The following is a 13746-nucleotide window of genomic DNA, read 5'->3' as shown; positions in this document are numbered from 1 at the left end:
TAACTCTTCACTCTTTGTTCCAGCCTTATCAGACTCCTTCTGCTTCCTTCTTCTCAGGCCTACTGGAAAGATCCTAAAACTGTGCCATCTCTTCCTGTTCTGTGGTCTCTGCTGCTCTGCACAGATTCACTTGCCATAGGTAGCTGCTCGCAGATATTTAATCTGCAAAAAGTGACAAATGTGAAAGAGTGAAAAGTTATGCAGACAGATAATTAGGTCTGGGCCTCAGCAGTGTTTTGCAGAGGCAAAAAATACAGAACTAGATGCTCTCTGCCCTATTGCCAGTCAGTGCAGTCCCAGTCCCACTTTGCTATGAATAATGATTTCCACCTGACATAATCTGCTGAGATTGTTTAAGCAAAGCACCCATCTGACAAGGCTATGCAGCTTTAGCCCAGCTCAGGCTGTGAGCAGAACAAGTTCATGGTTGCTTGCAACAGCCTTGACACAGTTAAGCACAACAGTGCTAACCTCTGCCTTGGTGTTACAAAGCACAGAGACATCAGCAAAATTTGGGCTGGAAATGAGCAGCTACAAATAATGTTGCTGCAAGAGTTTATTACTCCCATTTTTTCCAGCTTAGAGGGATTTTCTTGATGTGATTTCACAGTTATATCAGCACAAAAAGTTCCACCGTTTTACTTATTTTGTTTTTCTTACACTGTTTTTTATACTTCACTATAGAGAGAGAACATTCTTCTTATCACATCTGAAGATATGTGTGTGACATACAACCTGTACACATCAGGAACACCCCTGAGCAGGAGGCCAGCTCTACTTTACTTTGTGCTGTGGAGCCAGAAGTTAGTTTCATCTGTAGTGGATAACACATATGACTCAGCCTGTCCTTTTAATTTTCACCCAGGGTTTCTCTGTGTCTCAGAAAGAAAAATTCTGAGTGAAGTTGGAGCTAAACCAGCTGGGTGAGGAAACCAGGGGAAAGGAGGGACAATAGCAAGCTCTCATTCTATTCAAGCCATTCAACAGGATCAACTTACCTTGCACTGCTAACCTACCCTGAGCTGCTCCCCTACTGCTGTCCTACTGACAGGGAGAGCTTTCACAGCTCACTGCTCTCCAAAGCAACATCACAGAGCACTACAGACTATAGTTCTTGCAAATATATACAAAATGCGAGCTTATCCCTTCCCCCTGCATCTCTTTCTTCTTGCAAACACCCGTGCCTAAATTTACCTTCCACTTTTGCCTCAGAGGAGTCAGAGGAAGCAAAAATGTTTTTTCTTTACTGAAGGACATAGGTTTTTTACTTGGGGTTAGCCAACCATCGAAAGTATCTTAGAAACTTTCTTAATTTTCTAAGGATTCTGGAAAAAAAAGAAATAACTTTAAAGAAATTTTCAACAATCTGTAAGCTCAACACCTGGAAGTAAAACTGAAGAACAGTTTATTAGTGCAGTTGGAATAACTTGCAATCCCCCTAACGAATAACATTAGCATAGCTTTGCTGAAGTTCTGGGCAAACTACCAGCCCAGATGCAAAATTTCCTCACCAGCTCTTAACATAGTAGTGGCAGGAAGGGAAGGAAAGGAAACGTATTTCCACAGGTGTCACCATCTGCTGCACTGATGGTCTGAAAGGGGAACTTTGTTTTGGAGCTTTATTAGCCCATTCTGCTCCTCACTTTCTGAAATTCAGCATTCTGTTATTCACTGGGCTTTGATAAACTTCAGTGCCTAACATGAGAAACCAGAAAATAAGTAAAATGTGCTGGAGGCTTCTGAAGTTAAAGAGGAGATAGGCACCAAATTCCCATTGCTCCTCCAATGGGAGCTCTGACTAAAATGCTTTAAGTGGGTCTACCTTTATTTTTTCTAACCTCAAATAAAATGAAACTAGATTTTTTTGTGTCTCTGAAAAATTGTGTTCTCAGTGCACCTTTCTAGAGCCTAAGCTACCACTCCTGGCCTGTGGTGAAACACATCGAAATCTCATTAGTTAAAGGTATGGAGTCCAGTCTGATCACAACCTCTGTAGGCAACTACAGTCCTGAATAGAAAACTTAGTATGCCTGTGAGTGTGGCCAAAATTAGTTACAACAAGGCATTCAGATGAGCTGTAGTTATCTACATTGTGTAGTCATCTCTATCACATCTTCCGTCAATTCCCCAAATTCCATCAAGTTCAACTTCTGGTCAGGCTTCTAGCCCCGAAGCCTCACTAATCCAGCACAGCAATCATTCAGTTCCTTCCCTAGGGCCTGCTCTGAAGAAAAAATTAAGACAAAAAAGCCCTTTCAAGACCTAGCAGCAGAGTCAAAGGTTGCAGCTGAGGAAGGAGAACTGCTCCCCACATGACTGCAGCTGACACTGTGCAGAGAGACACATTTTTAAAGCAAGTGCACAGTCTCTTATAATGTACCATAAAGCATAGATGACCTCTTCCCTGCAAGCCAAAAGATGGAGGGCATTTTTTTATACTGACCAAGTGCACATTATTTTATGGGAATTTTGGCACTGTTACGTATGTATGCACTGGGGGGATGACGGGAGGGGGAATGCTTTTCTTTGTCCTTGTGTATGGCCTGTACACTGAAAGCCCATTCCTGTTTGGAGTTTAGGAGTCAAAGAAGGTGAGGAAAATTAACAAGCTAAAACAGTGACTGTCTGGTTTAGACACCAGGGTAAAAAACCACCCAGCAATAAACGTGAACTTGACAGAGGGCAATGCAGAAAAAGGAACAGAGCTGAAGAGGCATTTTGTGTATTAAAAATTTTTGCCATAAAGATTAAACTGAAACCCATAAAACAGCTCCCATTCATCATGTAATAAAAAAAGTAATCCAATTAAGGAGTAGAAGTCAGCATAATATTAAACTGATTAAAGATGCGACAAAAATGCTTGTGCCAGTGATTGAGTTTTCTGAGTTTTTCATCTTAGATACTGTATTTCACAGAATCACAAAATCACTGGTAAGGTTGGAAGAGACCACAGTGGGTCATCTGGTCCAACCTCCTTGCTCAAGCAGTCATCCTAGAGCACTGCACAGGATTGCATCCAGACAGTCCTGGAATACCTCCAGTGAGGGTGACTCCACAACCTCTCTGGGCAATCTGCTCCAGTGCTCAGTCACCTGCACAGCAAAGAATTTCTTCTCATGTTCAGGTGGAACTTCCTGTACCTCAGTTTCTGCCTGTTACCTCTTGTCCTATTGTTTGACACCACCAAGAGGAGCCTGGCTCTGTGCTCTTGACACCTGCCCCTCAGATATTTGTAGACATTCATGAGGTCCCCTCTCAGTCATCACTTCTTAAGGCAGAACAGGCCTAGCTTCCTCAGTGTCTCCTTGTAAGAGAGGTGCTCCAGCCCCTTAAGCATTTTTGCTGACCTCCGCTGGACCCGCTCCAGGAGCTCCATGTCTCTCTTGTAGAGAGGAGCCCAGACCTGGACACAGCACTCCAGATGTGGCCTCACCAGAACTGAGTAGGGGAGCAGGATAACCTCCCTTTACCTGCTGGTAATGACCTTTTCTAATGCACCCAATTTTTTTTCCTATAAAAGCAAATATATAATAAAACGCAACACCTGTCCTACACAAGTGACTCTGAATTCTCCAAGGAAAATGAATTTTGGCAAAATACTCCTCAGTTTCACAGTCTTTCCCTGTCTCAGAGAAAATTTGGCAGCTCTTAGCCCTTTTTCCTAAGACATCTGTTCAATCACGTAAAAAACCAAGCTGGACAGGTTTGCCAACCAAGGTATTACCTTCACAGAAACCAAGGCTCTTTTATTTAAAATCCACATGAGAAAATAATTGTAGAGCGTTTGATTTCATCAAGTCTCTCTGTTCTCATAGCAACCCTGATAAATTGGGCATGAATCCAGAGCTGGGAATTGAATTTGCACTTTATAGATTACCTGAACCACAAACCTACGTTGCTTCCTTCCAGGAAGGTTTGTACATTGTTGTTCCCATTCCCTAGAGCTGGACAGGTACACACGAGATGTGCCTTTGCCAGTGCATGAAGGTGTCTGTAGTCCTCCCATGTGAAAGTGTTTCTCTTCTACATGCTGAGAACAGAACCACGCCAGGACTGGCAGGAAGCACAGAAGTCTGGCCCTTCCCTCTGTCTGTGTCACTGGGAATCTGCACAGATCGAGCACAAGGGCAGGATCAGCAAGGGCTTTGTGGAACTTCTCACCTCCAGTGTGGAGGGACTATTTCTACCAACATGACTCATAGCAGCAATGCCCTGCAGACCTGAAGAGGCTTTCCCTGCACTGGTTGGACCCACTAAGAACTGAAGGCTCATCTCTCCTGAAATCATTAAGCAAGAAGATGGAAACACAACCTGCAGTGTTCAAACCACAGAACAGCAATAATCACTGACCAAGGGCATGAACCAAGGAGCAAGGGAAGATTTTGAACTTTTGTCTCAGAGGTCTGCATGAAATCTTTTTGAAAGATGGGAGATTTTCTTTGATATCAACTCAGTGTGGTGCAGAGAAAACTATTTTCTCATGGGACGTATACAGTGTATTGCAGGAGGGAAGGAGTGATGTGAAGAAGGGGGTCGAAATGGGGATTTGGGGCCTGAGGTGGGATCCATATGGTGGGAGGCTCCAAAGCCGAGACACTGTGGAGTTCAGACACACATGCAGCTACAGCTCCACCACAGACTGCTTAAGGCTGGCCTGGCACACGCCCCCAGCTAGGAAAGAGCCAAAGGGAATATGATTTCGTGAGGGAGATGCCAGGCATGGCTGGCAGCAACAAACTCAAAAACAAAAATGTTGTGGGGCAATGGAAACCATGGAGGGGCTGCAACTTGAAAGGCAATATTCTGTGAGAGCTCCCTGGGCTCACACTTATTTCACTGAGGGGAAAATGGGCAATGTTCAGTACAATATTTTAGCCCCTCTATTCCCTCAGCATCACAGACGCAGGCAAGACCTCACCACATAGTTATTGGGAATTGCACTGGGAGAGTCCTAAGGAGCTGAAACATGGTAATGTTCCCCCACTCACCAGGAATGGGCTGTGCCTTACCAGTAACAGTACACAACTAAATCACAGCAGAGAGAAACCTGAGGATAAAGGAAAGATTTGTGGAGGTGAGGAGGTAACGTTGGAGGTTGGTTTAGATTCAACTCTGAATTAGGTTCAGTAGGTAGGGCAACTGCCTGAAGCCATGAGAGATGAAGGATTTGCATCAAGATGATGGTGAAATGATGTGATTTTCTCTAGTCTCTTCAGTCATGGCTCCCAAACTTTTGGAGTTCCCCTCAGTTCACATATATTGATTTCCACTGTCTTTCTCCTTCCCTTTTCTTGCTCTCATTTCATAAATTCTGAATAGGATATTCTGTTTCCAAGAAAATGTCCCAGCCTTCCAACCCAGAACTATATTTACCTAAAAGCTGAAAGTCTTGGAGCTGAAAGTCTCACAGCTAAACAACTCTAAACAGAGCTTTAAGGAGAGAATTTCTCAAGCGTGGTCAGTTTCAATGATTTTTAATCATGTTGACATTGACATAAAAAAACTAAACTTTCAGGTGCCAGGAAATATGCCACACGATATTCTAATCATTTTAAGATACACAAGACCAGTGTTAATAACCTTCTTTACATTTATAGCTTTCAACATTTGAAAAGCCATCTCTAAGCCCCTACTTAGAAGGTAAGTGCAAATAAGTAGTGTTATTGCAGAAGAGTTATACAAAATATTTTTATGGTTGTAAGAACATTTTAAGCAATATAGTCTGTATTATTTTCTCATTTCCTACAACAATTGATTCTGTTTGTTGACATTAATTTAACCTAAAGATATTTATTCAGCCAGTTGATCATATCCTTTCTTCCTTCCTCAATATAAGGTTTATCTTGAGGATTGATATCTTCTCTTTTCCGATGCACAAACCCATGTGTCTGTCCAGGGTAAATTTTAACTTCATAATCAACTTTACAGTTTTGTTTAAGCTTCTGCTCCAGCAACGTGACCTGTAACACAGAACATTCTATGTTGGCTGAGCACAAAGGTAAAAAGTTCTACATTTACAGTCCCCAAATTGTCCTCATTTTTTACTTTTCTGAAAGACAGACATAATTTATCCTTGCCACCGTTTTCTTTTCTACTAGTTTTATACCTAAATGCATTTCTGTTGCTGCACTTGCTTTATTTAACTAGGCTTTTTTTCCCAGTAAAATATCAGTATGTGACTGTATAAAATGTAGAAAAAAATTATATGGATTACAATATTAATATCTGTAAATGTAAAAAACCTACTGCTCAGCATCATGAGAAGGTTAGCATGTAGTGAGCACTGTATGAGTTGCTACTGATATACACCTCACATTAAATAACTGGGGCAAGAGTTTGAATTAATTTGAGGTTGGGGAAGAGGAGCAGAGACAAAAATAGCAGTTCAAAGTAACTGGAATTTTTGCCAGGAAAATTAAAGCCAACATCACTCAATAAAAACATGTTTCTCTTGATCCCCTTGGCAGATAACCATCTTTCTCCAATCATTCGACACTCAGGTTCCAGAGAAAGGCTGTTGACTGAGTAATAGAAAGGAGAATCTCTGCAGGACAGTGGAAAAAGGAGAAGGATAGCCACAGGGTCTTTTTAATTTTCTTGCAACAAGTGATTCCATTGGTACAGGTGGGGAAGATCTGCTGATTTTATGGACCATCGGTATCACTAAAGAGAGCCTCCTATCTTAAACTTGTCAGGCTTTCTTTGGATTCTTGCTCTTTTCCTAGGAACTGATGAAAATCAGCCATATTTTCAAACAGGAACAGAAAATATTTTTTGTGTCATGGTAAAACTTTTTGATTTGGGGATAAGCAGCATACATTTGTGTAGAAGTACTGTAAGAGTTAGTGAAAGAGAAAGAAAAGTGCAAATTAGTTTTCTACTGTCTCTTCATTGAATACCAAGATACAAAATAAACATGAAAAGCATTAAAAAGACGCATCTGTGATGGGAAACTCACCTGCTCCAATGGGATGATGTCATCCTTCTCCCCAAAAATGAAGAAGGTAGGATGCAGCAAACTGTGTTTGTCTGCAAAACGACTGATCACTCCTAAGGCAGAAGAAAACATACATGCAATGAGTTATGCTACCTAAAGTAGCTAAACCACTACAAAATCTACAAAAACTTCAAGACATTTTCATCAGCTAGTGATGATCAGTTTGTAATGGGATTTAACACACTTTGCTTAAAAGTCCTTTTTGTTGTGGAAAATTTGTGATACCATTAAAAAGGAAAAGACCGGTTCTGTGGGAAAAAATCAGGGAAGAATTGTTACTCTTGTCCCATTTTTGTGGTTTGCTTTGAGCAACTGCTTCTGATCACTGTCAGAGACAGGATTTTGTGAAAGATGGACACTTAGGAACTACTCACCTCTGGCTTGGGAAGGCCATTTTTAAGATAATTGTAAATACTCATCATTCCACCTACATGGTTATGACTTCAGTGTACATATATCTATACTGATACCATTTCATAACAAATTGACATTGTAATTTTAACTACTCCAATATATTTGAATTAAAGTTACAGTAAAACTAACCAGCTGCCACCCTAGATACTCTTTTCATTCCTGAGATTATTACAACAGAAAAAGTTAAAAAATTAGCAAGTAACATTGTTGAATTGACTCAGCTGATCAGCATATCAGTGCAGCAAAACAGTCCCAATAAGATTTCTGGAAAAATACCTTAAATTTGCTTTCACCTCTAACTAATATAAAGTGCTCTGGTTATGTAGAAGTACAGAGGTTTATAAGAAAAATATCAAAGTTAGCATAAACATGTTGAGAATTAAAGTGTGAAGGGTTAAAACAGAGAGTTTAAAACTGTTCCTATTAGTAATGAGGGACCACTGTCTAAAAGATATAAAAGATGTGCCCAGAAGCCCTTTTGTCATTGCCAGCCAAGAGGAACCTCAGCCACAGTGAGGCCATGGCATTTGGCACTATGATCACAGATGTGATCCTGGTCATGCCACTCTTTAAATAAAATTTTGCTGGGTGCACTTAAGTGTAAAAATGCGAGTGTGAAAAAATCAAATCACTTACAGATTATTTATAATAAAATCACCTTCTTCCACTAGATGTCAAACTGAATTTTGTTACAGTAATAGTCCTAGAGAATTGTTTCCTGCACTGGCATCCTGCTCAGAATGTAGCAGGTCTTTCAGGCTTACCATAGAGGGACACTCCAGTCTTTAAATGAGGATTTTTCAGCATCAGATGTTGCACTGCTGCTCCACCCCAGCAAAAGCCAATGACACCAATCTTCTTCGCACCACATTGGTCCTTTAGATACTTGAGGACAACATCAACTTCTCTGAGACATGCAAATGAAAGTGAATTAAGGCTCTAGCCCTGTTTCTCTGGCCTCTTTGGTGGCTGCTGCTCAGAGACTGGCTGGGCATCAGTCTGCTTCTGGAATGGAGTGACTGTCTTGCATCACTCCCTGTTTTTCTTTCCCTTACTTATCAAATTGCCTTTATCTCAACCCATGAGTTTTCTTGCTTTGTTTCTCTTATACCCCTGTTCCTCTTGTGGGAGCGAGTGGTGGTCCAAGTTATTGGCTGATGGCTGGGATCAACCCACAACACTACTTTACTGTTATTCATTTCTAAAATACAAGACAAACTCCAGGGGAGAAGACAAAGGAGAAAGTCAGTCTTCCTAGATCATTGTTACTAGGACAGGAGGTGATTTTATGAACAGCAGTCCAATTAATTTAACAAGTAGCAATAGTTATCATATAGGCTAATACAAATAAAGTTTGAGACACACTGCCAGTCAAGAGCATCTTGTTATCACAAATGTGACTTATATGTAAACTATATCCCACAAGGAGGACAAACGTTTTATAAAATCGTGTTTGCTGACTGCATTTGCACCCTAAAATCCATGGAAGTTGTGCCTCCCTGAGCAAAGTGGCAGGAGTGAGCTGCATTTTCTAGCTTTTGCTGATTCCTTACTTTAGAGTCATTCATTTTGCTTCTACTCTCTGTACAGGCAAACACTGGGCACTTTTGTTCTTGTTCAAACATCTACTTTTATCTATAAAGCACCCCTCTTATAACCATGAGCTTGTCCCATGAGCTGCATGAAATTTCCATTTGTGGACATCCAGCTTTATTTGACCCACTAATAAGTTAGGATCTAATGCCTCTTTACTGAGGCAAAAATTCCTATGAAATAAGGATATCCACTTGCTGGTCAAGGAACAATGGTTGTACTTGTCTATTTTGCCGGCATCTCGTGTTTTCAGCCAGTCATCAAAAGATGCCCAGTCATTAGAAGGTTTCCAAGCTTCTTGTCCCACAAAAAAATCTGGGCAGATGGCTCTGCAAGAAAAATGAAAATATTTTATGTCCATGAAATAATACTGAAAAAGGATTAAAGGGAAGACCCTATGTACTACACAATGAATTCATTTTGCTGAATACATAGTACTTAACCCACATCAAAGCATTATACCAGCAACCCTCAATAATTTTCTATATCTAATATGAGGACTTAGTATAATTTCCAGTTACATTTTGCCCTGTTAAAATTCATTTCTTAATTTGATAAATAGTTAACTGTAACTGAAAATCCTTGGTGGTTTCCTACCAAACTTAAAAAAGAAATCCAAAACCAAACCAAACAAACTGCAATTTACACAGTACTTATGTTTAGGCTAGAAGGGACACTAACCCAGTAACACAGGAAAGAGGATACTCAGTATGCTTTTCACATATTTGAGGATTTGTTTCTCTATTTGGCACGTGCTAGTACACTTTCCCTTCATAGAAAGATCTTCAGCTTCTTTGAAATTTTTAGCATAACAGCCAAGTTGCACAGAGGGAGGGAGGAAGCAGGCTGTTTCAGGGTCATAGAGGATGAAAAATGCAGAATAAGAAAATTTTCTGCTTCCTCTCTCTTCTTTTGTGCCTATATACTAACTCGTTATGGTAGGGTGACTCAATTATTTTAGACTTCTTTTACTGTTTTAACAGAAAACTCCTTGGAGAAAGGGATAAAGAAAGACTGTGGAATTATTTGTGTTTGTATGGTTTATATGAAAAAAGGAAACAGTTGGTTCAACAAACTTTCTTATTAGAAAGACACTTTGAAAACAGTAGTATTTCTTACATGTATCCATTAGTTGTTAGCATATCAGCTATGTATCTGGTGTTTGGGAGTTGCCATCCAAATATATCGTGGATCACAATCACTGCTTTGTCGGCACCGGCAGGAGGTTTGCAGACATAGGCCTTGATGTGCTCAACTTGCACCTCCTGCCCACGGCCTCCATAGTCAAACCTGTCTCCAATATCACATGGGCAGGGCCTCGATTCATTGGCCATGTGTGATACTAAAGAACAAAAAATATTCAGCAATGAATATCAAAGTATGCCATATTGAAGAGTTTCAAAAGACGGCAGTACTTCAGACTACTGCATTTTTTAAACATTAAAGTAATAGGATGAACATGCTCGTTACTGTTTGATCTAAAATGAAGCATTAGTCAATAAGCCCACCAGGTTATTTAATACAAATAAGACTCCAGTTAGATTTTCTTATGTTACAAACTCTTCAGCAGGGGCCTGGTACATGATAGGATGTCCATGCCCTACAGTAAGTAGTACAATTAAAATAAAGTTATGAGCAAGCAGCAAGGCAACCATCACAAATTATTTACATAGCGATGAAGCCAGTCCTTCCACTCTTCATCATGTGTATTTCCTGTCAGGAATGCATAGCTTTCTTTGGTAGAGAGTAAAGGCTTAATACCAGACCTAGCATTTTGAAAGAAAAAAACAACAGCTACTGTGTAGAAAGATATAATTACACATAGATTAAGCATTATGTTTTCATCCAGGGACTTAAAATATTACCTAACTGTAATTTTCAATGTCAATAAATCCTTTTTCTAAACAGCTGTAGCCTCAGATGTTGCAGACTTTTGAAGAAGGATACCTAAGAAAGGTGCCAAGAAAAATGTACCAGCAAAAGTAAGAGTATAAAATTGTATTTCTTTAATATTAAATAAAGAATGCATTAAAACTCCAAGATAGGAAAAAAAGAAAACTGAACATAACCAAAATCTTTAAGTCGAGCCAAATCAAGAAGGTAGGTATGGTTATGGTATGGAGTAGGGTATGGTTAATTTTTTTCAAACTATTGCTTAAATTAAAATAAACAAGTAATTCACAAAGGTCAAAAAGTACCAGCAGAATCTAACACACATGTAGCCCCTTGGACTCAAGTTAATGATTTTCTGCCATCAACCCCAGGTTAACCAACTCAGTGGACAGACCTGAATAACTCCTTTGAATATTCACAGAATATCTACAAATGATTCAAGAACATGGAAAGAATTTAGATAAAGTTTTACCTAAGCTCTCTACAGATTAATCATGTGTACTGCCAAAGAAACTTTGCTAGCACAGAAACAAAGATCTTCAAACTTGACTCTTGTCAAAAATACAGAGAGAAATAGGAAAAAGCATATAACTGAACTGTCCCTGGACAAGTAGGACTTAAAGATTTGTGGCACTAAAGGGATAGCTTTAGGAAAGCCAAGAAACAACTTGGCAGCCAGAAAAATTGGACAGAATTTCAGAGACCGATATATTCTGGATTCGCAGATTTTAAAATTCAGAATATCCCAAGCAGTATCCCCAGGGCTAGATTGCAGATACCAGGATATTTCATTTTTTCAGATCAGTTCAGATCAGTTCAAGACAAGCTATGTCGTATTTGAAAGCTGTATTATCTCTGGGCACACATCTATACAAGTGCTCTACCTTTTCTTTTTTAAATAAGCCACACCCACCCATAAGCGTCCTCTTTTCCCTACGTGGTGTGGGCTCACATACAGGACTTCTGATTTAAAATAAGTACCAGTAAAAAATGAACGAATAAATGAGCATATAAGGCAAAATACAGTGCAAATATATAATAGGAAGAAGTTCATAACTAATTTTCCATTCATAAAGTATTTCCTTTTGATTAGACTAAATCAGAGAATATAACAAAACCAGGGATTGAATATTAAAGAAACATATATTTCAGAACTCCAGAAACACAAATGCAATGCCCTTAGCAGTATATCCTTACAGACTTTATTTGCAAACATTTCATATTATCTGATAAAATGTAAAGCAACACCTAGAACATGAGGTATTTAAAGATGTAGATATATTCACTGATGAAAAGAGCTCCAGATACAAGACTGTGAGGGATAGCAATGGCTTGCATGGTTTATAAGCCATATAGATTTGCAAACTCTGTAGCATAGGCAAGACACTTCAGTGTTTCTGCATCTGCTGTAGTACATGCAAACAGCATCTTTTTCCATTTCTAAGATGCTATTGAAACATTACTTAGAAATTGATTCCCCCTCTCTTACACTCATCAAAGCTATTCTTTTCGGATTGCAAACCCACAGCCTTGGTGTACCACCATTTCTACCTGGAAGCACTTGAGAACTTACTGGAAGACTAAACAATGACTAATTTTCAGATACTTGTATCTACAGCCAGAAAAATATAAAGATATTGCTGTGTGGCACCATCACTTTCAATATACTCTCCTGAGTCTTCCTCCTCAGTGGTCTTCCCCACCTCTGGAGGGAAAATAAAAGGTTTCTGAACCATCATCTCAAAAAGACAAAAAAAGAAGAAGGAAAGTAACCCCCAATCGCATTTAAATGAGCTTGCACTCTGCCTGCAAATACAACGAAAGTCTCCTGAACATGCTGAGTCACACCTCGCAAGCACTTGTTCTACATTTCTGAGGAAAAAAAGCCATGAGTTAAAAAAACCCAAATAAACCTACACATACCTGGAGCCCAGCAAGGGTGCGAGACAGTAGGGGCAGGATGCAGGAGCGCAGCGTGGGTGGTTCCGGCTGCTTGGGTCCCCACACAAAGCACTAACTCACAAAACGAAGGGGGTGAGCGCAAGGACCAGGCTCCTTTAAAAGAGAGTTACATAAGCTACTGCCTTTATCTTTGTGCCTGGCGGAGTGACGAAGGCCACTCTTTTTAAAGCCGTTCGTTTCACTGCGAGCGTAGGAGGGGTGTGCTGCTGTGAGGAGCTGCTGGAGCTGAGTACCAACCCCTCTTTTGAACTTACACCAAATGGTATTCAGCCCTGGAGGGCTTTTTCTTTCAGTTTCGGAATGTTAATTTAGCTGAACAATCCAGCTAGAAAATACTTTTTTTTTTTTTTTAAAGGGTGTTTCTTCGTTTTTGAAGGCTGGGGTAGCCCCACCTTTAAACATTATATTGGCATAATTAGTTCCTTAGACTGTTCATCCATGGCTAAAAGACTTATTTTAAGTCATCAGCAGGGTGAGGTAGTGAAGTAGAGACGTCATTTCAAAGCTCTATACAAGGCAAAGCTTATATACTACAGGACAAATATTTTCTCTTTCAGAATGGAAATAAGTAGCATGTAAGGAAGTAATAGCTTTCTAGATTGCTGTACTTACATGCTATACAATAAGTGTTTAAAATACAGACATTTTTATCCTCTCACAGGGTATGTTATACATTTTTTTTCATTTTCAGTTAAAGTCTCTGGCTGACCTTGCTTCCTTCCCATTCTCCTGATTTTCTTTCTATGGGATTATTAGGACTATTTCTTAAAGACCTTAAGCTAAATGTATTAGAAATCGAAAATTCCCTATTTCCTCAGATGCACATCTGAAACACAGACTAAATGCTCACTAGTCTACCAAACTTCTGCCTTACAATTTAGTCCTCA

The 13746-nt window shown here is 39.7% G+C and overlaps 1 protein-coding gene across 1 annotated transcript; it reads right to left on the bottom strand.

Annotated features, from left to right (window-relative positions):
* Positions 1-5460: 5460 nt before the first annotated feature.
* LOC121674458 (carboxymethylenebutenolidase homolog) lies at positions 5461-13053 on the bottom strand. Its single transcript, XM_042048843.1, has 6 exons — positions 12821-13053; positions 10124-10346; positions 9226-9333; positions 8176-8318; positions 6959-7050; positions 5461-5960 (listed from the first exon to the last, which is right to left on the bottom strand). The coding sequence occupies exons 2-6, from the start codon at positions 10336-10338 to the stop codon at positions 5781-5783; spliced, it is 738 nt and encodes a 245-aa protein (XP_041904777.1). The 5' UTR covers positions 10339-10346; positions 12821-13053; the 3' UTR covers positions 5461-5780.
* Between the last annotated feature and the right edge of the window lie 693 nt (positions 13054-13746).

Source organism: Corvus kubaryi, unplaced genomic scaffold (genome assembly GCF_017639235.1).
Source record: "Corvus kubaryi isolate FWS band 111438036 unplaced genomic scaffold, C.kubaryi_AGA036_p1.0 68, whole genome shotgun sequence".
NCBI classification, from domain to species: Eukaryota; Metazoa; Chordata; class Aves; order Passeriformes; family Corvidae; genus Corvus; species Corvus kubaryi.
Note: the sequence above shows the minus strand (reverse complement) of the source record. Positions and strands in the feature narration are given on the sequence as shown.

Bases quoted from the DNA above. Each gene is read 5' to 3' on its own strand.
- LOC121674458 (XM_042048843.1), bottom strand. From the start codon at position 10,338: ATGGCCAATGAATCGAGGCCCTGCCCATGTGATATTGGAGACAGGTTT. The intron at 9,334-10,123 runs GTAAGAAATACT...TTTTTCTTGCAG, and splicing joins CTAACAACTAATGGATACAT to AGCCATCTGCCCAGATTTTT. The intron at 8,319-9,225 runs GTACAACCATTG...TGCATGTCTCAG, and splicing joins GATGCCGGCAAAATAGACAA to AGAAGTTGATGTTGTCCTCA.